Source organism: Protopterus annectens, chromosome 6.part0, assembly GCF_019279795.1.
Source record: "Protopterus annectens isolate FY-2018-M chromosome 6.part0, PAN1.0, whole genome shotgun sequence".
Classification (NCBI taxonomy): domain Eukaryota; kingdom Metazoa; phylum Chordata; order Ceratodontiformes; family Protopteridae; genus Protopterus; species Protopterus annectens.
The window spans coordinates 321,830,542-321,858,159 of record NC_056737.1 but is presented as its reverse complement, the minus strand read 5'-3'; the positions used below and the strand labels follow the sequence as shown (position 1 = coordinate 321,858,159).

At 42.7% G+C, this 27,618-nt stretch overlaps 1 protein-coding gene across 1 annotated transcript in view; it reads left to right on the top strand.

The window, feature by feature from the left end:
* Positions 1-27,618, top strand: part of ZNF106 (zinc finger protein 106) — a 2,006,671-nt gene that overhangs the window by 930,394 nt on the left and 1,048,659 nt on the right. The window contains exon 8 of the mRNA XM_044074076.1: positions 26,160-26,314. Coding sequence (XP_043930011.1) covers positions 26,160-26,314 — 155 coding nt within the window. The remainder of the gene's footprint in view (positions 1-26,159; positions 26,315-27,618) is intronic.

Sequence of the window (27,618 nt, the reverse complement as noted above, 5' to 3'; positions counted from 1 at the left end):
ATGTTTGGCTAACACTGTTGATTGCTGTATAGATAAGATCCCATTGAGGAAAAAACTTCCAAATTACTTTTAAACTTAAAGTTACTTTTTTGGTAGGAAAAATATTTTACTTGACTGTTTTGTGACTTCTGTGTACTTTTAAATGGGAGCGCACTTTTTTCTTTTGTGATAAAATGTTGTTACAATTGCTTAAAACTACTTTTTTTCTGTGGTGAAAATATTTATTTTACTTTTGGGGGCTAGTAAAGGTGTTTAAATTCCTTTGTACTGTATTTTTGTGGGAAAACTGACTTTTTTTTTGCTATTTTCCTATTTTACCAATTATTGCTTCTAAGTTTCTCTGGGGAACGAGCACCATTTTTACCGTAACCATGGAACAAACTATCATTATCTCAGTCCGACCTTCCAGCAGCAAAAAGAAAATAATGACTTGGTAGCCTGTGCCACTACTGCAGCAGGTGGGTGACTCTGCAATGGCCAAAGCTAGTTCCTCAGACCACTTGCCTTTTTTTCCGGTCCCTTTGTGTCCACACAGCCACCATGAACTTGGGGGTTATCCACCTCATCTGTGGCTGTTGGGAGTCTCCGCAGAGGGCAAGGAAGAGACATTTGTCAAGTCAAGGGAGAAGGGGCAAGGAATGTGCCATCTTAAGCAGAATGTTTTGCCCATCCCTGGAGAAGCTTGTTGCAAGCAGTATTGGGTCTGTTTGCCCTAATTTTCCTGTCAAGAAAGAGATGGAAAATTAAACATTTAGCTTCTCTTGTCAGTTTCTCTGGACAGGAGTAACTCGTTGGGCTTGGCTCAGGACTTTGTACAGGCTATCGACCTGTCTGGTGGTTCCTGGTAAAAGAAAAAGGGATTCCTCTTTCCCTGAAGAGTTTCAAGATTTGGATATTTAGGGGAATGTGAAGGGACGGATGCAGTATCTTCTCCTGTAGGCTCTGATTCATACTCTGAGGAGGGTGCTGCATCCGTTTCTCTAAGTCTATTTCTAGGATGAGCCATTTTTTCAGTGGAAAAACAGAGGATTACAGGATGTCAAAGCTAAGTCTATGCAAACTGTTAAAGGAAAATTGGGATTTAATTACTCAAGACAAATGGTGTTGGGATATCATTCACCACGGTTACAGATTTTATTTCCATGATAGCTTACTTCAGGCTTCAAGGAATTCAAATCCCTGATTCTGGCTCAAGAAAAGGAAGACCTTCTACAGCATCTGGAATATGTTATAGCAGTGCTAAGATACAACAGAGTCTGTCACTTTACTTCCATCACAACTATCTCATCAGTCCGTGCTGACTGCAAGGACAGTCCTTCAAGCATTAGGGTTCTGGTGCTAATGCCAAACTGCATATGAGGAAGCTACAATGGTATCTCAAAAATGTATGGACACAGCACTGCAGGATTTGGACACTGTCATTCAAATAATACCTTGCCCAGAGGCAAGTCAGATCTTTTAACACAGATGCCTCGGACATTGCTTGGGAGCTCATCTAAATGGAAAGTGGATACAAGACAAGTGGCCTGCCAGACTACAGCATCTACATATCAACATGAAGGAGATGTTAGCAGTCCAGTTTGCATTAATGGCTCCAGGGCAGGTGTTGATTCTAACAGACAACACAACTGTCATGTGGTACATCAACAAGCAAGGGGAACACATTCTTATCTATGCTCTATGCAGGCAATTTATTGGAGGGACGCTAAGCCTGCCGCACTAACTCTTCAGGGCAAGGTTTCTGCCAGGAGCACAGAACTCCTTAGCAGATGTGTTAAGCAGACAAATCATGGATCCCATCTTCATGTATTTCAGAAACTGACAGTGTCATGGGGAACTCCAGACATAGATCTGTTCGCTTCTCCACCAAACAAAGCCACAGTAGGGCACAAAGGGCACACACAGCTTGGAAAGGGGATGCTCTGTCTTTCAGTGGAAACCTTCATGTGTATGCCTTTCCACCTCTGCCTCTTCTTCCAAAGGTACTATTAAAGGTCAGACAAGACAGGCCAAGGATGATTTTGATAGCACCAGATTGGCCTCGCAACACTGGTACCACTACCTACGAGTCTGGTAAAGAAAGCCTCATGGCCCTTTACCTCTGATTCCTCTCATCTGTTATCTCAGAAGGACGGTCATCTGCTCAATGTCAAGCTTCACTCTCTTCATCTAACAGCCTGGCATCTTCTGTGTTGAAACACAGCAGGTCTCAACTTCCTCAACAAGTTTTAAATGTATGGATGCTGGAAGAGACCTAGTAAAGGGAGAGAGTGATGCAAAAAAAAAGAGAGATTTTTTTATTTTGAGTACAGCAAAGAATTTGGAGATTTCTGAGCCTAATTTGAGTGTGGCTCTTCAATATCTTACTGAATTATTGGACAAAGGTTTGTCCTTCTCTTCCATTAAGATTCATGCTGCAGCAATTTCAGCTCACTATGATTGTGACCCACCTTTGTTTTCGTGATCCTTTGTTCAAGCAGTTTCTTAGGCAAAGAAGAATATAAGACCCCCGAGAGCTCCTACTCCTGCTTGGGATCTCAATTTTGTGTTGGAAAACTTACTCTACTTTTTTTGAGCCTGCAGCTAACTGCTTGATTGAAATACTGTCATGGAAGACTGCTTTTCTGTTGGCTATTACTTCTGCAAAGAAGGTGTCTGAGTTGCAGGGCCTATGGCAGTAGAGCCTTTTTTTGATTTCCATAAGGATAGGGTATCATTATGCCTAAGGTGGTTTCTAGTGTGGCTTTAAACCAAACTATTCATTTGCGCAGACCCTCAAAATAAAGGGGAAAAGATTTTGCACACTTTAGATGTACACAGGCATATTATTTAAGCAGGACTAAGGATTTTAGGCAGTCTCAGCAGTTGTTTGTTTCTTGCTTTGAGTTCACAGGGCAAGCCTGTGTCAAAACAAACTATTTCTAGGTGGATTGGCTTTTGCATTGCATTTTGTTATTCCCATCATGGCAAGGAGATTCCAGCTGGGATTAGGCCTCATTCCACTAGGGCTACTGCCACTTCAACAGCATTTCTAAGGGGGGTGGCAACAAAGGATATTTTGGAAGCAGCTACTTGGAGTTCAGTGCATACTTTCTCTAAGCATTATCACCTTCCTATCTACTCTAAGTCTAGGGCTGGTTTTACCACAGCTGTTTTGCAAGGCATGTTGTCAGCTCCTACTTCTTTATAATTTGCCAGCCTCCCTTACCTCTGCTTTGGGATTCTACAGTCAGGACTGCAGCAATGAGAACATAGTACAGTTTTGTACCTACCATAAATGTAGATGTTGACCCTCCGATTCCATGCTGCAGTCCCAATTATCCCTCCCTCCTTCCCTCTGTATTTAGGGGTGGTTGTGTAGGTGAGTTTACATGCTTATATTTTTGTATATATTGTTGTATATATTGTACATGTTTTTGGTGCAGGTTTTTTGGGACTTGTCTTTTTAGGGTCTTCTGACATCTGGGGCAAGAAAAGACTGAAGTCAGGACTGCAGCAATGGAATCCTCGAACATCTACATTTATGGTAGGTACAAAACTGTACTTTTCTCAGTCCCTTAGAAAATATGATTTGCTGCAATAGGAATTTCCAGAACTCTGAACCATCCCTGAAAGTACCTTCAGCACCGGAGGACGTTTGTGGTTTTCCTGACAGCCAACCTGCTGCCCCTAAGAAAGCTGATAGAACATACAAAGTTCCTTGGTCCTTCAAATTCATATACACTAATCCCAGACCTGACATCAGATGTAGGGTTAGTTAATCCAGCTGTTGCTGTGCATTTTGTTAATCTCCTGACAAGGAGGGTAAAGTTATTGAGATGTTTGGGAAAAAGTCTATGCTTCTGCAGATTTGATTTTTAGAATTCTGAATTGTCTGTCTCGTATGTTAAATTTTATTCTAAGTATGAAAGTATGATTAAAGTTTTAGCTGCAGTTTTTTCTTGTGAAGAACAATCTGGTTTGTGTAGTCTAAATGTTCTTCATAGTCAGTGTTGCAGTATTGCTTTTAGGGTCTTCCTGCCATGCAGAAGCCCATGACCTGCCCAATTTTCAAGTCTTTGCATCAGTTACATCATCCCTAGCTCATGGATGTCTGACAGTCTGGATGTTGAGAGGTGTCCGTCTGCGTCATCCTCAGTTTTTTCTAGCTGTGCAGTCTGATGCTCTTCATGTGTGTTCATTATGCTGGCAGTTTGCTGACTGGCTTGTTTTTCCAGAAAACCACCTTCTTCCAGTCAGCTAAGAACCCTGTTGGGGAAATTTATCTAATATGTTCAAAAAAATCCAACAATTGCTTGAAGTGTGGGAAGCAAATCTCACATAAAGATTTTCACTTGTTTTGTCTTGTTCTGGTTGGGCCTCATCACAATGTCTGTAACTGTCCTGACTGCACAAAATTCCATGTGTAAACTCTGAAAACATAGGGCCAAGGTACCAACTGCCCATATGTAGTCTTCCTCATCTTTTTTTCCATGTGGAAGCACAAACCAGTGCTACTGCAATCTCTCCTTAAACTCCAGCATCAGCTAGTGTCATTCCAAAATGCAGAAAGATGAAAAAGGCCAAAGACCCTGATGTTACTGAGAAAGCAACAACTGTAGGCCATAAGCTGACTGATGACCCAGGTGAGGCACCTTTGCAGTCTTCAGGTCTGGTGACTCCTAAGCTCAAACCCTCTGGCCTTGGACTCTGGCCTACTTACAGATGTTACCACAGCACACGTCAGTTGGCCAGGTCTGAGTTCACTCAACTTCAGCTTCTGATGTCTCCGTTGGGGGTCTAAAGGGAGACACCCTGTCTACCTCTACTATAGAAACTCTAACCAAAGTCACGGAGAGACTGCTGCAACCTCAGTTCATCCCTTTCAAAAGGACACCCAAGCCGAAGAAAACCACTTTTTTCATTGAAAGATGCTTATCTCTGTGTCCTTATAGCAGACAGTCATAGAACGTACTTGCAATTTGTAGCAACAGGCTCTCACTTCTAGTTCTGTGCTTTGCCATTTGGGCTGTTCACTGCTCCCAGAGTTTTCGCAAAATGTTTAGTTCCTCCGATAGCACATTGCAGTACTCTGGGAGTTCATATTTACCTCTACTTAGACGACTGTCTCATTCATGGAAAATTCACAGCAGAGAATCTAGGTGCTTTGCAGATTACCGTTGAATGCTTTCAGAAAGTAGGACTCTCCTTAGATTTTCAAAAATCACAAACCTTTCCTCAAACAATTATCATTTTTGTTGGAACCCTCATAGTTTTGGCCCAACAGAAAGCCTTCCTTCCTTCCTCAGGACAAGATTACTTGCTTAATAGGCAGTCTTACTAGTTTTTTCCAAAGCAGCTCATCCCAACAAGGAAATACTTGAGTACATGGCATCCTGCATTCTCATGATCCGCTTGCAACATTACTCACGAGAAAACGTCAGTGGTTCCTGAAAACTGCTTGGGAGCAACATTTCCAACCCCTGGAAACTCTACTGCCTCTCCTGTGCCTGAAAATGAGCTCCTGTAGTGGAAGAACACCATACAGTGGAACCCAGGGGCAAATTTCTCTTTTACCAGAAGCAGAGAAGACCATCACTATGGACAGTTCAGACATAGCTTGGGGGCCTGCTTAGGTTCCCAAAAAAGTGCAGGACATTTGGTTTCCTCCGCAGAGAAAATTGCATATAAATCAGAAGGAGCAACTAGAAGTGTACATGGTCATAAAAAAAAATTCTTCAGAACTTAAGCACAGGGACTCTGCAGATCTAGACAGGCAACACCAGAGTGATGTGGTTTATAAAGAAGCAAAGGGAGAACTGTATTCTACCCTTTGTGCAGCCTTTCCAGGAATATTTGGATGTTGGTTCAAGAAATAGGGCTGACCCTCATAGCTTCATATATTCTGGGTCAGAGCAGTACCCTGGCAGGTTCTCTAAGCAGGGATCTTCCTGACCCCAATGAATGGATGCTGAAGGGGAGAGGTCTTCCCGGGCTTAACTGTACTGTGTGTGTGTGTGTTGGGGTCCTTAATAGACTTTTTCCCCTCTCAACACCACAAAGTGCTGCAGATTCTGTTCCAGAACTCAACAGACAAGAATTTGGAAAATAGATGCTTTCCTTTTCACATAGACAAACTGGTTCCTGTATGCATTCCCAACAGTTGCCTTTGATCCTCACGATACTGGCAGAAATTGGTGAGAACAGACCCAGTGTGATCCTAGTGGCCCCCTTGTGCCTGAGGCAACACTTGTTCTCTTCTCCCACACTAATATTGGGGAGATTCTACACCCTATGGCAGGAAATAGTTCTCCTCAAGCAAACCGATGGATCTGTTTCTCACCCCTCCTAGACACCCTCAGGTTAACAGACTGGAGGATTGGGTTTTGATACCAATGAATGCATCCTATCCTAAATATGTGCCTTCCATTCTAAGGGACACAAGGAAACTCAATACCAAGACATCGTACCTGACAAATGGAAAAGGTTTTCCATCAGGTCTCACAGTAAGAACACCAACCCTTCTCAGACATTAAGTCAGTCTTGCAGTACCTTTCTGGCCTGTTTAGACAAGGACTTTCCTATTCCAGCAATAAATTACAAGCATCTATCATATAAGCTTGCCTACAGTGTTCCACCCATCTTCTTGCATCCCTACATGAAACTTTCTGATAACTGTGATTCATTTGAGATCACCCAAAAATGAGCCCTATTCTTGCATTAGATCTAAATTATTCATTAGAACCCCCCACTCCCATCCCCAAGAGCCTGCTGGTATTGCCTCTCTAAAGATGGTCGCCTGGAAGACCATTTTTCATTTAGTTGTCATCAGCTAGGAGAGTTTCAAAGCTACAAACCCTCATGTGTCAGGAACCTTTCACTGTCTTTAACAGAGATAGGGTAACCCTCAGAACAAATCCATCTTTTATGCTTAAGGTGGTATTAGAACTTGCCCTAAACCAACTATCCACCTACTAGTCTGCTTCCCAAATTCACAGAACAAGTCTTCCACTCCCTGGGTATGCATAAACAGATCAGATACTGTCCAGACAGGACAAAACCCCTTAATAGAGCAGCACAGTTACTGATGGCTTTCACACATGGTAAACAGGGGCAAGCGTGTCTCCAAATACACTCTTTCAAAATAGATAGCAAACTGCATTAAGTTCTGCTACTCGCACCATGGAAAAGATTTGTCTGGGTATATTAAAGCCCACTCCAACAGACATGGGGCAACTAACACTGCCTTCCTTAAAGGAGTCCCTCCCTACCCAGGCCATACTAGCGACAGCCATGTGAAAGTCTCTGCAGACCTTTACACAACACTATAGCCTGGACAATGTTTCCAGGGCTAGAGCAGGTTTCACTACAGCTATCTGTCCTGCAAAGCCTTATTTCCGGTTGTCCTACAGACGACCCACCACCCACTTGTTAGCTTTGGAAGGCCTCCCAAGAATAGGTACTGCAGCATTGACTATGATGAACATAATACAGTTATGTCCCACTTAACATATTTGTAGATGTTTGAGTAGATCATTGTTGTAGTACATACTCCAACCCCTCTATCTGCTTACCACTTGTATCCCCTTGCAAGGTGTAAGCGGTAGAGCAATTTTTCTGCAGATAGTCCTCTTATCTCCCTTTTCCCCTATCTGTCTGCTGTGATTTTCATCGTCCTCGCGTAAATTTAAACAAATAGGAAAGGTTGTGCTGTTATCTGTCATACTGCTTAGAAAGCCTGAAAATAATGCCGACTAATGCCCTTCGTATAGCTGACGTCTGGATGTCGGATGCTGGTCTGCTCAGGTTGATTTAAAGAGACTGGAAATCGGGCCATTTGTGGGCTCTACAATCTGGACCTCAGCACTGATCTACTCCAATGTCTACAGTTATAGCAAGTGCTCAGTTATCCAGTTTTGCAAGAAACAAAATGGAGTCACCACAGAATGCTGCTAAGCAGATGTTTGAAAAGCATTGGCAGTAATGTTACAAAAAAAAAGCTGGACCGCCACCACCACCAAGAACAAGGGACCATCAAACAAGACATAGTGACTATTTAAAAGGGACCTTGCCCTCCCACCCCCCACCAGAAACTCCTAATCTAAATTTCTTTCTTTGACAGCAGATTTGTTTTAGACAAATGGATCCTGACTGAATGTGATCCATGTAGGATATAAATGGCAATGTGAGGAAGTTCCTCCTCTCCAGGGGATTCTTTCTCATCTGCCTTATGAAAGCATTCTGTTTCCTTATGACCTACATCGTATGCTGTCTTGGGTGTAATAGAAGCTGTTCCTCCTTCCCAGTTGGGGAAAGGATTTTACACAATTTTTTAGAGTCAAAGCAAGAAAGAATATTCAGAGACCATATGCCATCACTTTTACAACTTTTTACCCCTTTCTTCCTCATTTGATTTTTTAGTAACTTTAGGTTGAAAAGAAGCAGATCATCAAATTGCTGTACATCCACATTTCAGGATTTTTTTTTTTTAAGTTTTTGTGTATTTGAATAACATTTTCAGTTCTCTCCCTTAAAACTTTGGGAGGCTAAGAAAGGAGTTGCAGTAGCAAAGAACAAGTTATCAGAGATGCTCTGTCAGCTTCTAAAAAGTGAGTCAGTAGATGGCACAAGGAAAGTATATTGGGTTACAAGGCAAACACAGAAAGATAGTCACACACCCTTCGTATGGGATGCCAGCAAGCAACCTGCTCATCAGTCCACAGGACATTGAAGGCAAATTGAAGGAGTACTTTCAGCACCTTTTGATTGAAGAAACCCCAACAGAAGCTAGACTGCCCCCAACACAGGAGACTATGAGAGACGAGGAGGAGCCCACCATAAAAGAAGTAAGAACAGCACTAAAGAAAATTGTTAGGGAAGGCAGCTGGCACAGATGAGGTCACAGCACATATAAAGATGTTGGATGAGTTATTGGAGAAATAGCTGTTGAGGGCACTCATTGCAGTGTGGATAGAAAAGCACATCTCAGATGACTCGAAAATATGCATACTAATGGCTGTTTTCAAGATCAAAGGGGGCATTCATGACTGTGGACAGTACAGGGGTATCAAACGTCTGCCACATTACATGAAAGTCCTGGAGAGAGTTATCGATCAACGAATATGCAGAGTAGTAGAAAGTAAAATGGGAGATGAGCAGTTCATATTCAGATCAGTATGCAGCGCAACTAACCCAATGTTTAAAGTGAGACAGATAATTGAGGAGAGTCCAACTGGGCATTTCTAGATGTGGAGAAAGCATATTAAATGGTCCTTTGAAAGCTGATTAGAGCAGATCTGTAGTGGTTTGAAGTCCCACAAACATTAGTAGAATTAGTGCAAGCTATGTACAAGGACCCACTGACTCAAGTATGAACAGTGTTTGGTTTCCCAGTGGGAGTGTGTGTGCATGAGAGTTCAGCTCTGAGCCTGCTGTGTTTCATACTAGTGAAGGACTACATCATCAAAGGAGTTAGAGGGGACAGATCAGCAACGTTACTTTATGCAGACGATGTGGCATCACAGGCAAACACTGACCAGAAACTTCAGCAAAGGGTAGGGGAATGAAATATAAAACTGAAGGCACATGGATGAAACTGAGTATTTATAAGACTTGTGCTTCAGGCAGGTTACTTTACATTTAAGAAGGTTCTTGTGGTCTACACCGTTGTGGACACAATCTTACCAAAACCCTCTTGTCACAAGTCTTGTGTTCCCCTGACTATTTTATGTTCACATGACAGCTGAGTAAGTTGTATGTTCATGGGATGGTCAGGTGCATGCTCATATGACATGTGAGCAAGTTCCATAACTAATTGTTCACATGACAGCTGAGTAAGTTGTATGTTAATATAACAGGTGCTTCAGGTGCATACATCTCTGTATGTTTACATGACAGCTGAATAAGTTATAATGACAGGAAATGGGGGAAATTGGAAGAAGCAGAGAATTGAGATAGAAGGGGAAAAATGGAACAGGTTAGCCACTTCAGGTATTTGTAAGAGGTGATTGAGGAGAAGTTTGACTGAAGAGGTCAAAGCTAGAATCAGAGGGGGTGCAGCAAACTGGCACAGAGTGTCAGTTGTAAATGTCAGAATAATGCCCACCTGCATTCCCTAGAAACTACTGCCCCAAAAGTCTCACTAGTCTCATATTACTGAAAAGTAAGGTGTACAAAACAGTGTGATCAGTACTACTGTATGTTACAGAAACCCGGACTGTTAAGGCATAGCAGATGGTAAAGCTAGAGGTCATGGAGATCAAGTGCCTGAGATGGGTGGTAGGATGCACACTGTGTGACAGACTAAGACATGAGAACATAAGAGCAGAAGCCAAAGTAGCTCCAATTGCAAAAAGTTCAGAGAACAGATTTCAGTTGTTTTAGACGTGCAGAAAAGCAGAAGGCAGTCTGATAAGGAATATTCGGGACAGACAGGAATAAGGCAAGAGGAAACAAGGGTGTCCAGCAAAGAGGTGGGTGGATTGTGTGCGAGACTACCTGCAACAGTCAGGCATGTGTGTTGAGGAAAGCAGGAGAGTGGCATTGAATAGAGAAATAGCAACAGTTGACATGGCAGCAGAACTCCATGTAGAAAATATGGGAAAATGGTATGTTGATGATGGCTATCCTTGCTCCAAGGGTGTTTACAGAGTGTCCAGCTCCTGTTATAGCCTATTGCAGTCTACAGGTTATCCACCTTTCTCCATACTTGGATAACTTGCTTATCTTTGTAGAGTCTTTTTCCAAGTGTCATGAATCTCTTACCTGGGTATGATCTCCTGCACAGGCTGGGGTTCCAAGAGAGCATTCAAGTCTTTTTTGACTCCATCACACAGGATAATGTTTTTGAGGTGCCTGCTTAGACACCTTAGTCAGACCTCTGTCATTGTGAGGGAATACCTCAGGATTTTGGGTCTCTCTGCTTCCATGATTCTCATGATACCCCTGACAAGATTCCACACAAAAAAGATAGATGCAGTGGTATCTGATATCTCATTGGACCGGTTATTAACACACATTGTCTTTTCAAATCCCAGTTCTAGGATTTGTGAAAAGGGAAATATCTTGGTGGAGACCTATTTCTGTGAATCCAGGTCTCTCATTCTCCCCTTCTGCACCAAAACACTTAGTCACAACAGGCTACTCAGACTTTGCTTGGTTAACAGTGTTAATGGGAGTAAAAGTGCAAGGTCGCTGGGACAAAAAAAGATGGACCAAAACACACAAACATAAAAGAGATGATAGCTATTAAAAAGGATCACAACTCTCTAGATCATCTGTGGTCCCCAAGACCTCTTAGGTTCATAGTTTTGTACTAGGCTAATGACCACAAGCATTTTTTTAAGCCTAGCCATGTATCCCAAATCACTGGCAAGTTCTGGTACCCTTGATAAGTGTAAGCAGTGGCTGGGAAGATGAGCCATTTACTGGCTGCCTTTGTCTGTTCAACGTAGATGCCACACCAGGGTTTAATTTCCTTTTTCTCCATCTAACTGTCCAGGTTACACTTGAATTGGGTTAGGGGAGGAGCTGTACTTCACATGGATGGAGAGCCTGTTCTAGAGAAGGTATGGTCTCTGGGATACATAACTAGTTCTCCAGCAGGTCCAGTTTATATCACAGGTAAGGGTTAAGTCTTTAGAACAAGTAATTCTCCTTCTGTTTGTTTTCTGGATATGCAGGAGTTCTGTCAGAGTGGGGTCTGACCGTGCCTTTGTATGTCAGGCATATATCTTCCCTCATCAGCCTGTAGGAGGCAGAATACAGGGATATGGCCTTGAGGTGATCTGTGTAGGACATATTACTTATGCCCTGTATTCTTTTATTGAGGAACCTCTTTGGTTGTTCCTGTTGTTGGACATGTCTGGTTAAGTACATTCCAAAGGAGGCATTGTACTCAATGATAGGTCTGATGAATGCGAAATACAGTGGAACAATGACTTCCTTGGACCTCTATGCCATACCATTGTTTATTAGTTGCACAACATAGAATGATTTCCTCACTACTGTAATCATTTGATGGTCAAAGGCTAGATTACTGTTTGTGTCCCCTGCCCAAGTCCGTGACTACTGGGTCAACTTTTAAGGGTGTGTTGTCAGTGTGCTGGCTACCAGGGGTGGATGACTTCCCAAAGGATACTCTTATGCATTTCTTGGTGTTTAGTTTTAGTCCATGGTTCTGACAGCAGTTATTTGTTTGTGTCGGTCCTTCCTGGAGAACATTTGTGTCAATGGAGGATTCAGTAACAGCTCCTAATTTGCAGTCATCAGTAAATGTAGTCACCCAGAGGCAATTGACATTGGCCTTGAATTCAGGGAAGTAAATGCCAATAAGGAGAGGTCCCAGGACTGATCCCTTAGAAACCCTGCTTGTAACTGGTGTCCTTGTAGAGATAATCCCCCCCACCAGTTTTAACTTCCTGGGTGCTGTCTGTGAGTCAGCTGGCTATCCACTTGGTGACATAAGGGTTTGTACCTAAACTCTTGTTTAACAGTGCCGAGTAGGGTATTGTCAAGTGCTTTGGTCAGATCGGGCTAGGCAGTGTTAACCATTTTGCTCTCATCTGTTGCTTTGGCGACCTTCTCAAAGACGTCCACCAGGTTGAGTATGCATGACCTGCCCGTGACAAAACCAGATTGGGCTGGGTCCAGTGATTGGAGGTTTCCTAGGTCATTATTGAACATTTCCATGATAATTCTTTCCATGGCTTTGCATATGAGACTAGTGAGACTTTTGGGGCAGTAGTTTCTAGGGAATGCAGGTGGGCCCACCTTTGTGCAGAGGGATGACTGTTGGTGTTCTCCATTCATGAGGCACGAAGTTTGTTTGGCGGCTTACACTTAAATTGCAAACCCAGAGGGACCTGATGGGTCGAGTTTCATGCCATTTAGAAAGCATCCTGGGATATTGTCTGGGCCCATTTATGCAGTCGTTCTTGGCCTTGGAGCATTAAGGTCCTGTTTCCTAATGATTAGGGGAGTTATATTTGATGGTATTTCCTGAGGGAAGGTTTAGAGAGAGAAAGGAGTAAAGTTAGAGCTTAATTTGTAGGCTGGTAGGTTTGCTATGTCATCTGTCTTAGGATAGGTGGCTCTATTAACAATTAGCTCTACACACAGTTGTGTGTTGCCTTTGAGGTAGCAGATATAGCTAAAGAATGCCTTGTGGTTATCCTTCACCTGGGAGGCCAAATTGACCCCAAATTTGGCTTTGGTAGACTTTATTTGTCCTCTGAGTTATTTTGTTTGATAATACTTTTATTCTGCTGTGTGCTACACTTCCTAATTTTTGCAATAATTTTCTTCCTTCTGCTTTACATCCTATTGATGTGATTCCTCCAGAGTGGCTTTTTTTTTGGGTGAGCTCTACATTTCCTCCTGGTGATTACAGTTGCCTCAATGCAGCTGTTAACATGCTTGTGTAGGGTTTCTGTGAACAGTTCCACATAGGCAGCAGTTTTTCCTAGTGTTTACGGAGGCGTGACATTTTGCCATGTTAACACTTAATAGTAGGAAGTTAGCCTTAGGGTAGTTCTTGAATATTCAAGGGTTAACCGGGGTTCCAGGTTTTGCTTTTACTTCTACTTCAGAGGAGGCCATTTTATGGTCTGACCTTACCAGAGAAGACATTACACTAGGTGGGGGGTGTGCAGCATTCTCCCTCCTCAGCTTAAGCAAGCAAAGCAGACGTCTTGTGAAGTCTTCCAAGGCAAACTACAGATCCAAATTAGCATCCTCAACTATGGGCAACCATAAGGAGTTCTTTAGTTACATCTGTAGCCTAAAAGGCAAGACCCAGATCTGTGCCAAACTGGTGGTTAGTGGCACCATATACACTCAGTCTGTGGACATAGCAAATGTGTTAGCCAACCAGTTCTGTGAAAACTTCACTCTCCTGTCCCCACCACACATACCCCATGACATTTCTTCTAAGCACTGGCTTCATCCCAGCTGAATGGAAAACGGCCACCGTTATCCCCCTGCCCAAAGGTGGTGCTTCCACTGACCCTGGAAACTATAAATCATCATGGTCCTTATCAACAAAGATATAGGTAGTCTCCAAACACTTGACCCTACTCGGTTTGGATTTTTCAAAGGGAGATCACACCTATAAAACTTGGTAGACTACTTTGAGACAGTCACCAGAGGCCTGGACAAGAGGAAAACAGTGCATGCAGCATATCTTGACTTGGCCAAGGCTTTTGACACACTTCCTCTCTCAGGCATTATTGACAAACTCACCCAGCTAGGTATCAACCCTCATATCATTAGGTGGGTTGTTAACTAGCTTACCAATAGAAACCCATACAGTCAAAACAGGGGAATCCACCTCCAGCAGCAGATCCGTAAGCAGTGGTGTTTCACAGGGATCAGTCCTGGAACCTCTACTGTTCAGAATCTATTTCTCTGAAGTGAAAGCAAAAACTAAAGGTCTATGGTTGAAATGTTTGCTGATGACTGCAAACTGGAAGTGGTTATAAAATCCCCAAATGATGTCAACATCCTACAAGATGGTCTTGTGCAAACAAATGATTGGTGCCAAAGTCACGGACTTAAACTCAGTGCAAAAAAATGTATTATCCCTTTCAGTAAGAGTGATGTTCCTGTTAATTACCACGTCAGTAGAAGCACCCTAAGCATGCACTCAGTGGAGTGAGACATGGGCACACAGGTTGACAGCAACCTTACCTTTGATCACCATGTCTCCACAGTGGTAAGAAGGGTATTCAATATTGCTCATCTTATAAGTAAGGGGCATTTCCTCCAGAAAAAAAAGGTTATAATCTCCCTGTACTCTTCCCTCATCAGGACAATAATTGAGCACAATGCCCCTTTTGGTATGTACCTTTCTAGTCACCTGCAGCAATTGGAGAGACCACAGAAGTTCCTCATAAGGAGAATTCAAGGTCTTCAGCATCTGTCGGATGTGGATCATCTGAAATCACTGTCACTTTACTCTGTTTCATACAGACTACTCAGAGATGATATCTGTCTTGTGTGCAAGGCAATCTCTGGCTCTGCTTTATTGGAAATCCTGCATATCTGTAAATCCAATGGCTCACTGGTTACTCACTCTAAGGACCTTAACCTGGTATGTGACATTAATAGAACCTGCTAGAGGGGACAGGCTTATCTCCCAGAGGTTACTGCAGCTGTGGAACAGACTCCCAATTAATGTCAAGCAGAGCACCTCTTTGGCCCTCTTCAAATGCAATCTGGACAATTAGATAGGTAACCGTAAATTCGCCTCAGGAGTTCCACCTGTGTCTCTCTTTTACAGGTGCAGTAGGTGCTGATCATGTAAACAAGGACAACACTTGAGTAGGCTTGTAAGGGGCCTAGTAACTTCCTATGATACTATTAGTGAGGACCAAATCCATTAGGGTGGCACCCCTGGTTGGTGTATTGACACAGTCTGGTCCAGGAAGTCTGTTTATAAACTCCAGGAATCTCTGTGCCTGTACTTTTGGTGTTATATATGATTGCCAGTTAATAGTGTGATAATTAAAGCCAAGTGGTTTCAGGCAGTGCCACTATGATGTAGTGCATTAACAAACAAGGGGGAGCCAGATCTTAACCCGTGCAGGCTAGCCATGTTAGTATGGGATTTAGCTTTACAGTGCAGTCTCATTCTGTGGGCATTTTTCATTCTTTAAGAGCAAAACTGTGTGGCAGACAAGTTGAGTAAGACCATTGCAGAGACTAACAAATAGAAGCTGAATTTGAGGTCTTCCAAGATTTGATCCATCTGTGGGTAATTCCTCAGGCAGACCTTTTGGCTTCCTCTCTAAACAATCAACCAACGACTCTGTTCAAGAAGTCCATGCAAGAAGGCCTTGAAGATGTATGCCTTTTCTTTGGCTAGGAATGTTACTTTATGCGTTTCTACCCTTTCCATTGATTTCTGGGGTACTATTGAAAATTCAGAAGGATCCCTCCTTTTGGAATTGGATGGTGGCAAGCACCACAGGCTTCCTGACAGACTGTGTATATACTCACATAAAAACAAAGAGTGTTTGATGCACCTGAAGCTAATCAACTTCAGCTGATTGCCTGGATGATGGGTCCTAAAGCCTTTTAGGCACCTGTTTTCTGCAGAAGTGCAGCAGATAATAATGGAGGCAAGAAAGCCTGCTACTAGAAAATCATATATAAATTGAAAATATTTTCTAGTCGGTGCCAACAAAATAACCCACACCCATTTAGGGCTAGTGGTTCTCTGCTTTTACAGTATGTGTGAATTAATTGTCTTATAGCCTATCTTACTCCTCTGTTAAGGTTCATTTGTCAGCCAAGTTTCAATTCAGTCTCTTGAAAAAGTTTTTGAAAGGGGTGCTACGTAAGAAAGCCTCCCAAGAAATTGACAATGCCTCTTTGGGATCTTAACTTTGTGTTTGAGAAGTTAACAGTTGCTGCATTTGAACTAGTTCATCTGACTGACTTGAGGATGTCCTTCCATTTCACTATTGCAGTATTCATTACAAAAGGGATCTCCTGCCAAGGGCATCTCGACATCTGGCCAGTATACCAAAGTCTTTCGGTTGCTTTAAGGTAATCTGTACATCACGTTTATGCTCCTCGGGTAGCATAGGGCATAAAGGTGATGTCTGGATGTACCATCCTCAGAACTTTAGCGTTATTCTGAATGCCATCTCTTGATTATCAGTCTGAATGCTCATCCCACTGCTGGTTCACCAAGCTATCCAGTATCAAGTGACTCTTCAGGCAGTTGACATTCCCTCAGGTTAAAGCATTGTGGCAGAGACACTGAGCAGATCTGTAACTCAGTCTGATGAATGGATGCTTCACAGGGATGTGTTTCTGGACATTGTCCACCAGTGGAGTACTCCTCAAATAGATCTTTTTTGCCTCCCCTCTCCTCTTTTGTTTGTGCCAGAGTCCCAGGTATTCTGGTTTAGAAGGTGGACACTCTCACTTTTTCTTAAGAAGTGGATGTTTCTCCATGCCTTCCCTCCCCTTTGTCTCATTCCAAAAGTCCTGTTAAGAATTCAACAGGATGCTCCCAAAATCTTGTTTGTGAGTCCCTTTTGGCCGAGACAGCATTGGTTTCCCTCTTCTCCGTTTAGCCAAGGGCAATCATCACAAGATACCTTACAGGGTGGGCTTGCTCACATAGGACAAGGGATTTCTCATCCATCCCCACCTGTCCACTTTTCAACTGATACTGTGGGCAATAAGATTTTGATTCCATATAGACTTTTTTTTTTTTTTTTTTTTTCCTGAGGACATATTTAGAGTGCTGCAGGAGGCCAGGAAACCCAGTAATAGGAAATCCTACTTATCCAAATTGAAGAGGCTTTCTGTTTGGTGTCTTTCTCGTAGACTCAGTTCAATTTCTTTAGATGTTCCTTTGGTCCATTTTTATCTGTGTGAACTGCTCTTTCTCGTAGACTCGGTTCAATTTCTGTAGATGTTCCTTTGGTCCTTTCTTATCTGTGTGAACTGCTCAATGCCAGATTGGCTTAATGTTCTTCTATTGTACTGCTGCAGTATTCCTAACGTGTGGGTTTCCCTGCTAAGGGTGGTCCGATGTCTGGTCAGTATACCAAAGCCTTTTACTACCTAAGATATGCCGTACTTTGCATGTATGCTCCTCGCATACATAGGGCATAAAAGTAACATCCGGATGTACCATCTTTAGAACTTCTGCACCGCCAGTCCAAATGCAATCTTCGATCATTGATCTGTTCACCCAAGTTGTTTGCTGGTGTATCAAGCTGTTCAGTGAGTGCCCCACTGGGGTTTTCTTTCCTTATTTATTGCAGCTTTTTGTTGTGGGGTTTTTACATGTCATCTGGCAAATGCCAGTGTGGAAGACAAATTCCACATGAAGATACTCATGAGCAGTGCTTGTTTTGCTTGTGGTCTACTCATGATCACAAAACTTGCAGTGTTTGTCAGGCTTTTATGCCTAAAACTTTATGAAGTAATTTTTCCTGTCTTGATATTTACTTAAACAAAATGTCACTTGCTCTCTGGGAGATGGAGAAATCGCCTTATGCACCTCAGTACCCTGTTGTCTCAGGGTAGGAATGCCCTTCAGTTTTCTCGGGGTAGGTGTAAATCTCAGTCTTGGTTTTAACCCCAGGTATTTTATTACTTTTTTTTTCCCTCTTGCTATTTACTTGAAAAATCAGTATCTTAACTTAATCTGTTAGCAAAAGACTCTATGGAGGGAACTTGTAGGCATGATGTTAGTCTTCACTGAAGAGAAAGGCCAAAAAATCAAGGTCAGTCTTTCACTGCCCCTCCTACATCGGACGTTTCTGTTGAGGCTGATGTAAATGTGGAAGTTCCTCCAGTTATGGGGTCAGATTCCTTGGCTGGCGCCATTTCAGAGGTCACCATGGATCCGTCAACAGGCATGTCCTTGGAGGCATTGCAGATGTCTGTTTCAGATGGTCAGAGGGAACCAAGACTTATTACAGAAGAGCCTAGGGGGTTCTGCAGATTCTGGTGGGAGAGGAGATTCCAGCTAGTATTATTGAGTGTAGGCCATCGGGTTCGTCCATGTTTCATAAACTGGACATCCATGTAAAAAATAAGCAAAAACAAAGCATATTTCTTCACCCAAGGACCCTCAAAGTGAGTAGCAGAACTTACCCTGGGTTTATTTAATGCCCTTGTGGCTTTGAAGCCTCCTGTTGGTGTTTGTCCCTGCTCCTCCTTGGACATCTTCCATCAAAAGAGAGTTAGGAATCGGGATTCTTCTGTTGAAGTTCCTTCAGGTGATGAATCCTTGGCCTATTCCACCCATATTCCTTCTCTATAGTTTGCATCTCCTGAAGTGGAATGTACTGGTCCAGAATCTCCTATCGAAGGGATTACGTTTGGAGATACAGTTGCTAAGATGAGGGAGTATTTCACGTAGGATTGCTCCCAGGTTTATGATGTGCAAAAGAGATGATGTGAGCTCCTATAAATGGAGTCTGCTTCACTATCTGCTGTTCCTCCAGTTTTGCCTGGTTTACTGGATGCTTTCTGTTCAGCATCTCGGGTTCCAGATTCTCAACCTTCTGCTCCCGACCATTTTTACAAGGTGCCTGAACATTGCAAATTTCTTTACAAGTGGGTTCTGTGGCCTCAGATAAGCCTTCTAAACTACTCCCCATCACTAGGCAACTTCCCTCAAATAAGGAAAACAGGACCGTCGAAAGACTGGTGGTGAAGGTCTATACTTTTGCCACCCTCGTCTTTCATGCTGTTAATTACCAAAGTCATATAACTAGATATGTTTTGGCTGTTCTTTCCCAGGCTGCCCAAGCTATTTCTGACCTTGGAGATTGTCAGGGGGAAACTTCAGATTTGTCTTTGCTAGGGACTTCCTTTAAGGTAGCTCACCATTCTGTCAAGTGCAGCAGAGGCTTTATCTAGGGCTGCTGGTTCAGGATCTGCATTGGGGAAGTATTCCTGGCTCAGGCTTCAACCCCTGCCAGTTGATAAAAAAGCTAAGTTGATGAATGCTCACCTGGGCAACAATGGTTTGTTTGGTAGTGATGCTGCTGATTTGTTTAAGCCCTTGCAGGGGAAAGGCAAGGAGTGAGGTATTTGAAACATCTTTTGGCTTCACCTGTGCCTAAGTTCCAAAGGAATTATCCTTCCAAACCAGCTTTTGTTCAAAGAATGCCCATCGTCTTCTTCAATGTAAGAGAACTGGTAGGTGGGCTCCTCTGCTTAGACTACTCAGGCTTCTCCTGGCCCTTTCCTGACAAGCGAGGTAGTATTTATCACATTTCTCACAGCCTCATTCCGCTTTCCCTTTGTCTTTCTTTGCCTGTTTCACTTTGATCAAACACAAGTCTCATGGGTTCTTTCCATAATACAGCAAGTATTTCATGGTTTGGAAATCCTTTCCCCCTTTCATAGGCATTCTTCAGCCACCTCAGGAAAAGTTACATTTATTCCTAGAGGTAGTTCAAGAACTGTAAAATCAGGCAACTATTCAAGAGGTTCCACAGGATCAAAAGGGAAAAGGGTTTTATTCAAGAATATTTCTGGTGCCCAGAAAGGAGGTTCCTTGGAGACGCATTCTGGATCTTTTACCCGTAAATAATTTTCTGAAAATTCCTTGCTTTTGCATGTTGTCTCTTCAGACCTTGTTTCCTTTATTTCTTCCTCAGGCTTTCATGGCTTCTCTGGACATCAAGGATGCCTACCTTCACATTCATGTTCATGTCCTTCTCAGGAAATTTTTATGATTCTCTGTTGCTTCCTAGCATTTTCATTTCTCTGCTTTGCCCTCTGGCCTCTACTGCCCCAAGGGTATTCACTAAATGCCTAGCTCTTGTGGTTGCTTTCTGCAGGCTACAAGGCATCCAAGTATTTCCCTACCTGGGCAGTCTCTTCTTTCAAGCATCCTCACCAGAGACTTTACGGTAAAATCTTCACTTTGCCCTCACTCTTTTGCAAAGTGTGAGTTTCACAATAAACTTCAAAAAGTCCTCTCCAACCACTTCTCAAGATCGTGTTTTCCTAGTGTGCAGGATTCAGACAGTGCCTTTGCTGGCAACCCTGCCTCCGCCAAAGGCCTTGACTCTCATTTCCTTCTTTCAAACTCTTCTTTCTCTGACCTTTGTCACAGCCAGAGAGTTTGAGACTTCTGAGATTTATGGCATCCACCGTGCCTATGTTACCTCTAGCCAAACTCCAGATGAGGAAATTTCAGTGGTTCCTGAAATCAGTCTGGCAACAAGATGCGCATCCCCTAGAATTTACATTTCCTCTTCTTCCCTGTCTAAAGAGGGAACTTCATTGGTGGATTCAGCAGTTGTCTCTGAACCCAGGCTTCTTCCCTTCCATCTCAAGTACTGTTCATAGATGCCTCAGAAGTAAGTTGGGGAGCAGCCTTTGGGATAATGAAAGTGCAGGGGGTCTGTACTCCTGTTCAGCAGATGGAGCACATCAACAGCGAAGAGTTGAGTGTTTCTGCTGGTGCTTCAGGCCTTCCATCCTCTTTTCTCCCCAGGGCCTTGTAGTTTATTTACAGACAACACCATAGTCCTGTGGTATGTAAACAAACAAGGGGGAACAAAATGTTACCTTCTTTGCTGGCTTGCACTCATGGTATGGGAGCTTGCTGTTCAGTATCATGCGAGTCTTCAGGCGGTTTATATTCCCTCAGGTTAAAACTTGCAGCAGACACACTGCATAGGTCCTTGACTCAGTCCCATGAGTGGATGCTTCACAGGGATGTGTTTCCGGACTTTATCCACTCTGGACATTACTCCTCAAATATGCCTTCCTCAGTTTTGTGACAACGTCCCAGGTTCTCTGGTTTGAAAGGTGGACACCCTCACCTTTTCTTGGAAGGAGAGGTTTCTTTATGTATCTCCCCCCCTCTGATTTTTGAAAGTTCTGTTAAAGATTCAACAGGGCAAACCCAAAATTTTCCTGGTGACTCCCTTTTGGCCAAGACAGCATTGGTCCTCTTCTGCATTTAGCCAAGGGCAGTCATCAGAAGTTACCTCATAGGGTGGACCTACTCGCACAAGACAAAGGATCCTTAATCCATCCCCACCTGTCCACTCCTCAACTGACTGCATGGATGATAGGATTCTGAATCTTTACAGGCACTTTTTCTCTGAGGACATTTTTAGGGTTCTACAGAAGGCCAGGAAACCCAATACTAGGAAGTCCTGCATATCCAAATGGAAGAGGTTTTCTGTCTGATGTCTTTCATGTAACCTGGATTTACTCTCGGTGGATATTCCTGTGGTTCGTTCATTCTTGTGTGAATTGCTCAATGCTGGGTTGACTTATTCCTCTGTTAGGTGTCACCTGTCGGCTATCTGTTTGTCTGCCTTTATCTCCTCTAGCTTCTAGGTTTTGAGGTAAAACAGTTTCTGAAAGGTGCCCTTCACATCAGACCTCCCAGGAAGCCTGTTCTCCTCCCTGAGATCTTAATTTTGTTTTGGAAAACCTGACTCAGGCTCCTTTTGAGCCTGCAGCTTCAGCTTCCTTGCAACACTGTTCTTGGAAGATTGCTTTGCTGTTAGCCCTTATTTAGCCAAATGTGTGCCTGAGCTTCAAGCCCTTATGGCTTGTCATCCTTTTTTGTTTTTTATAAGGTAGAGTGTCTTTGCGTACTAATCCTTCTTTTATGCCCAAGGTGGTGAATGAGTTGTCATCTATTAATTTGCCTACTTTTTCCCTTTTCCGCAGTCTGCTGGTGTGAATGTACAACACACCTTAGATATGCATAGACAACTCAGATTTTATTTTAATAAGAATAAGGCTATCAGAAAATCTGATAAGCTTGTTGTTTCTTTTCATTCCATGTCTTTGGAATTGTTTGTTTCCAAGCAGTCAGTTTCTACTTGGATTTCTAAAGCTATTTCATTTTTATATTTCCTATAGAAATGCCCTTCCTTCTTTGCCCCCTTACTTTTCCTTAGGCTGGCATTCTAATTGGGGCATTCATTTCTGAGGATGGTATGTCCAGACATCGCTTTAATACTCTACTTATGGTAGGCGTGTATGTGCGACTTACAGCGTATCTTGGGTAGTAAACTGCGTTGGTATACTGGCCAGATGTTGGGCCACCCTTGGGGAATCCCTCATGTTAGGAATACAACAGTGAAAAAGAAGGACATCTATCGTTGTGGTAAGATTTTACACAACTATACTTTTTTCTGTTAAGGCCCAGTTTATCAGTTATCTCTGCTTGTCTGCCTTCATTACCTCCTTTAGCTTCTAAATTTGAAGCTAAACAATTTATTAAACACGTCCTTCCTATTAGGCCTCACAGGAAGCATGTCCATCCTCCTTGGGATCTTAAATTTGTTTAGGAAAATCATCTCAGGCACCTTTTGAGTATCTTTGTTAGTCCTTACTTCTGCTAAAGGAGTGTCTTTGTTTCAAGCCCTTATGGCTTGTCCTTTTGGTGTTCAATAAGGACAGAGTATCCCCTTTGTATTGATCCTTCTTTTATGCCCAAGGTGGTAAATGAGTTGTCTCTTAATCAGTCTTTTCATTTGCCCACTTTTTTCTCTTCTTCGCAGTCTGCCACTGAGAAGGTGCTTCACACGTTGGATGTGCATAGAGAACTCTGATTTTATTTGGATAAGACTAAGACATTTCATAAATCTTATCAGCTTTTTCTTTCCTTTCTTCCTAGGTCCTTAGAATGGGCTGTGTCCAAGAAAACTATTTCTGCTTGGATTTCTAAAGTAATTTCTTTTTGTTGTTCTTTTCATAGTAAGAGCCTTCTTTCCTTCTATTGAGGCTAATTCTATTAGAGTTGTGGCTTCTTCTGGTGCTTTTTAAGGATTTGGGTACTAGCTATATTCTTGAAGCAGCTACCTGGACCTCTCTGCATGCATTTACCAAGCACTACGAGTTGTGTGGAATTTCCAGAGCTAGCGCTGGTTTTCCTAGGGCCATCCTTCATGGTTTCTTAGAGAGCTCTGCTGGTCCTTATTCTTCCTCCTGAGCTTTGGCACTCTCCCTATTGTAATGACTACTGCAACAGTGAAATAGAAGGGCATAGTGCAGTTGTGTAAAATCTTACCATAACAGTAGATGTCCTCTTCACTGTTGCAGTACTGAACTCCCTCCCTTCTCCCCTGATACATTTATCTTCTGGATGAGCTGATTACCTCTCTTCTGCTTGGACTGGCTTTCCTACCAGGGCTGTCAGTTCTGAGGATGGTACGTCTAGATGGTCACCTTTATGTCCCATACTACGTGAGGAGCACGTGTGATGTATGGTGTTCCTTAAAGGAGCCTAAAGGCTTTAGTATACTGTCCGGATGTCTGGCTGCTGTTACCAGGGATCCCTGTTGTAATGAATACTGCAACAGTGAAGAGAAGGACGTCTACAGTTATGGTAAGATTTTACATAACTGCACTTTCATCATATGGAAAACAGTTTTGCTGATTGCTCTGAGCTCTGCAAGAAGTACGTCTGAGTTGAAAGCTCTTATGGTGGATTGACCTTCTCATCTCCTTTGAGACCTAATTCTCCTTTTATGCCTAAAATTGTATCTGAGTTTACTTTTAGCCAGTGTATTGTTTTTTTTTTTCTGAGCCCAAAAATGAGGGAGAAAGGAAACTTTATACTTTGGATTTCCACTGATAACTTTGGTAATATCTTAACAGAACAAAATCTTCCGGAACTTTTGAACATGTCCCCCTTTCCTGTGATGTTAAAAAGGGGCATCCCGTGTCAAAGCACACTTTTTCCAAATGGAGTTCTCGGGCTTTGTTTTGCCAGTCACAGCAAAACTCTTCTAGGCAGGTTCAAGGCTCATTCTACAGGGCTTTGTCTTTATCTATGGCTTTTTAAAAGGGGGGTTGGCTCAAAGTATTTTAGAAGCAGCTACTTGATATTCATTGCATCCTTTTACTAGGGGGTTATGGACACTTCCTCTTCCATCACCCAGTTATTTTAAGCTATGGGAATCTACTCGTGTAGCTTAGGCTACTGTAGGGAGTGATCAGTATGAAGGACATAGTACAGATGTATGAGTAAACTTGGCATAACAGATGTGTGAATGACCACTGCTGCAGTAGTCGCTTTCCCTCCCTCCACTCTCTTGTTTTTGTTGTGTTTTTATGCCAGGATTCAGACATGTTTTTTTTATGTTACTAGCAATGCCCTCTCGGGGCTTAGCATCCCTCTGTTGGGATGACATCTCTAGCAGGTTTGGCACCCAATCTTGTCTTTTTATTCAGCTCAGATGAAGCTGAATAACTGTTTGAGTATGTGGAGGGTGCCCTGAAGCTTTACAAGCTGGATGGCTATTATGTTCTGTGCAGGATGTAACCAATATTGTTTACTCTGCTGCAGCAGTGATCTTTCAGACACCTACTGTTATGGTAAGTTTTATTGGACAACTGTTCTTTACAAAGGAGAGTAGAAGATAACTACAGAAAGTGAAACTGTTTGGCAGGGAAAAAGTTGTAAGGCAGAGCATAAGCGAGAGAGATGGATGAAAAAGAAAAGACAGGGGAGCCGGAAGAAGTGAAATATGTTAGAATATTTGTATATAATGCATGTCACAGTGGTGTTGTGTTTGCTTTTTTATAGAGATTTGTTTTGTTTTAGCTGGGTTTTGTTTTGGGGGGGGGGGGGTCATAAGAGGCATTCCAGTTGTGTAAAAGGGGAGTTTCCATTTTTCCTTTGCTTATTTGTTTATTGGACGTCCTTTGTAAATTAAATACAGAGATTTCCTTTAAGGTAGTGAGTTGTAAGTGGTTTATTGGATTGGGATTTGTGTGTTACAAAACAGGCTAAGAGCATGCTAAAGATAATTCACCGATTTAAAGAGGGATCAGGTCCAGCTGCTGGAGCACTTTTAGTAGTTGGTTTTCTTTGTGAATAGAGGGAAAGAATTTGAAGAAATCATTACACTGGGGGTCCTTTAATGAGATAAGGTGACAGTAGAGTGAGTCATTTGGGCTGAGCGGAGTTTTGATGCCATCTGTGTGAGGTAAGTTAATGAGTAGTTGGTTGAATAAAGAAGGCATCATTAGAGGTGGATGGGCTGCAATAGTGAAAGGGTGTATCAGATTATGGAAGACGGTCAGTTGTGTGATTTTATTTTGTGTAGGCCCAAGTTAATTTACATTGAGGTCTCACAGAAGATTTAAATTACTTTTAGTGATCCAAGTGAAAAAGGTTTCTGGAAGAGAGTTAAGATGTGTTGCTGCTGGAAAGATACCTTAATGCTTTCTTAGAACCTAGTATCAGAGCATTATTTGCACTCACTGCATGCTAGTCTCTGTTACTGCACACAGATCCAGCGTGTGGAAAGTTTGCCCTTATTTTGTTCCAGCTGTGTTAGTATCTTGCTGTATTGCCAGCCTTGTACAACTGTGGAGGCCCATTGTAGATTCCAGGCGTGTCCCCAATGAGTAGGTCACATGAGGGACCTTGCTACTTGGTAATATGCGTGATCAGGAAAGGCACTGACTGCTTTGTTAACCTTTTCAGCCCTCTTAATCTTGTCCTTGGTAGGAAGCCTTCTTTTGATGTCTGATCATTCTGTTTTAGCTGAAAAGGCAACTGATATGACAGTGGAAAGGCTGAACTACAGTTTGACAATAATGTGAAAAAGTACATAACTTTTGGTCATGTTTGCCTAGAGCTTGAGTCTGTTACCTGTTGAGACACTGTCTTTTGAAGACTTTTTTCATGTTTTTGTTTCCTTTCTTAGAGCGATCTCAGGTGGACTCCCTTTTGAACATTTCTTTGAGAGAGGAGGAATTGAGCAAGTCATTACAGAGTCTGGAAAACAGTTTCGTACAGGCTCGGGCTACATTGCAGGCAGCCTACGTGGAGGTGCAGCGACTTATCTTTCTCAAACAGCAGGTAGGTTAAAAGTTAGAGGGGGAAAAAAGAAACTTACCCTGCAATTGATAAGAAACTTAGCAGTATATTTTCTAGTGTTTGAAGTGGATAGAGATATTAAATTGCCAAGCTGATTTTTAGAGTTAACAGAAGTTTGGGTTCCTGTCATTTATTTTGAGCCTTTACGACTTTTTGCTATGCCATAGTAGCATAAATATGTAAGCAGTAATTACTATTAAAAGTGGTTATTGACACTGTTAAATGTGAAAGTGTTCAATGTTTGTTCTTATTGGGTTGGAGCCGATCCGGCTCCGTGTGCCAACCTCTTGCAAGCTCAGATCTAGTTTGCTGCTGCTGCATTGATCGCTGGGGAGCTAGCTTTCGAGGGTTTTCTAAGCTAAGATATAACTTTGATATTGTCAGTATTACCTTGTGTGATTGTGTTGTGGTTCATTCATTGGTACGTTAACCTTTTTATCCGGTATTTTTTGTGCCGGGGCGTTAATTCATGTACCGTTAACCTTTTTTATCGTTTTTTGTACGGGGCCTAGTCTGAGGCAAAAAGTCTGTCAAGCAAGTGTCAGCAGTGTGGCCAAAAAAATAGGTCACTGGCAACCCATAGTCCTGTGTCTACTGCCTTTGGCCTCTCCACTTACAAGAGGATTGCTCTTTTGAAAACCCTTTCCAGAGGCTTTGGATGCCTTCTGCAAAGGTTTAGATCACGGTTCAGCTGGTGTGAAACTTGACTTGAAGGCCTTCCCTCCTCTCCATTCCTTCCGGGGCCGATTCAGTCTTTGTCTTTGAAGAGCTGATCTGCTGATGTGGAGCCCAGCGGGTCGTCCAGTCCTTTTCTCGGTCTGTTCCCTCACCCTCGACTCCGTCCGTTCCGGTACGGAGTCTCGGCCGACGGGTCTGTTCTTGTTTCGGACCGGGTTGACGACCTGATGAGGAAGGTGTTGTCACCCAGACAACCACATCAGTGGAAACGTTCTAATGGCAATGGTCTGCTCATGGGTCACCAAACAACTCACCGAGACACTCCATTCTCAGACCAAAGAAAAGACTTGCAAAAACAGACCTAACTGGTGGCAGCGCAAGCGCAACCTCCAGGGAGGCCAGCCGTTTACCCGCCACCCAATTACGGTGACCTGTTCACAGACAGCTAAAGGTTTTATTGGAGAAACAAAAAGATCACAGGAAAACAGAACAACTTTTGCTTTTTTTTTGATAGCAGGAAAGGACAGTTTGCAAAAAAGAACTCTCTTTCAAAGTGGTTAGGATTTGTATAATCTATGTATCGATTCTGCAAATCAACCCCTTCTAAA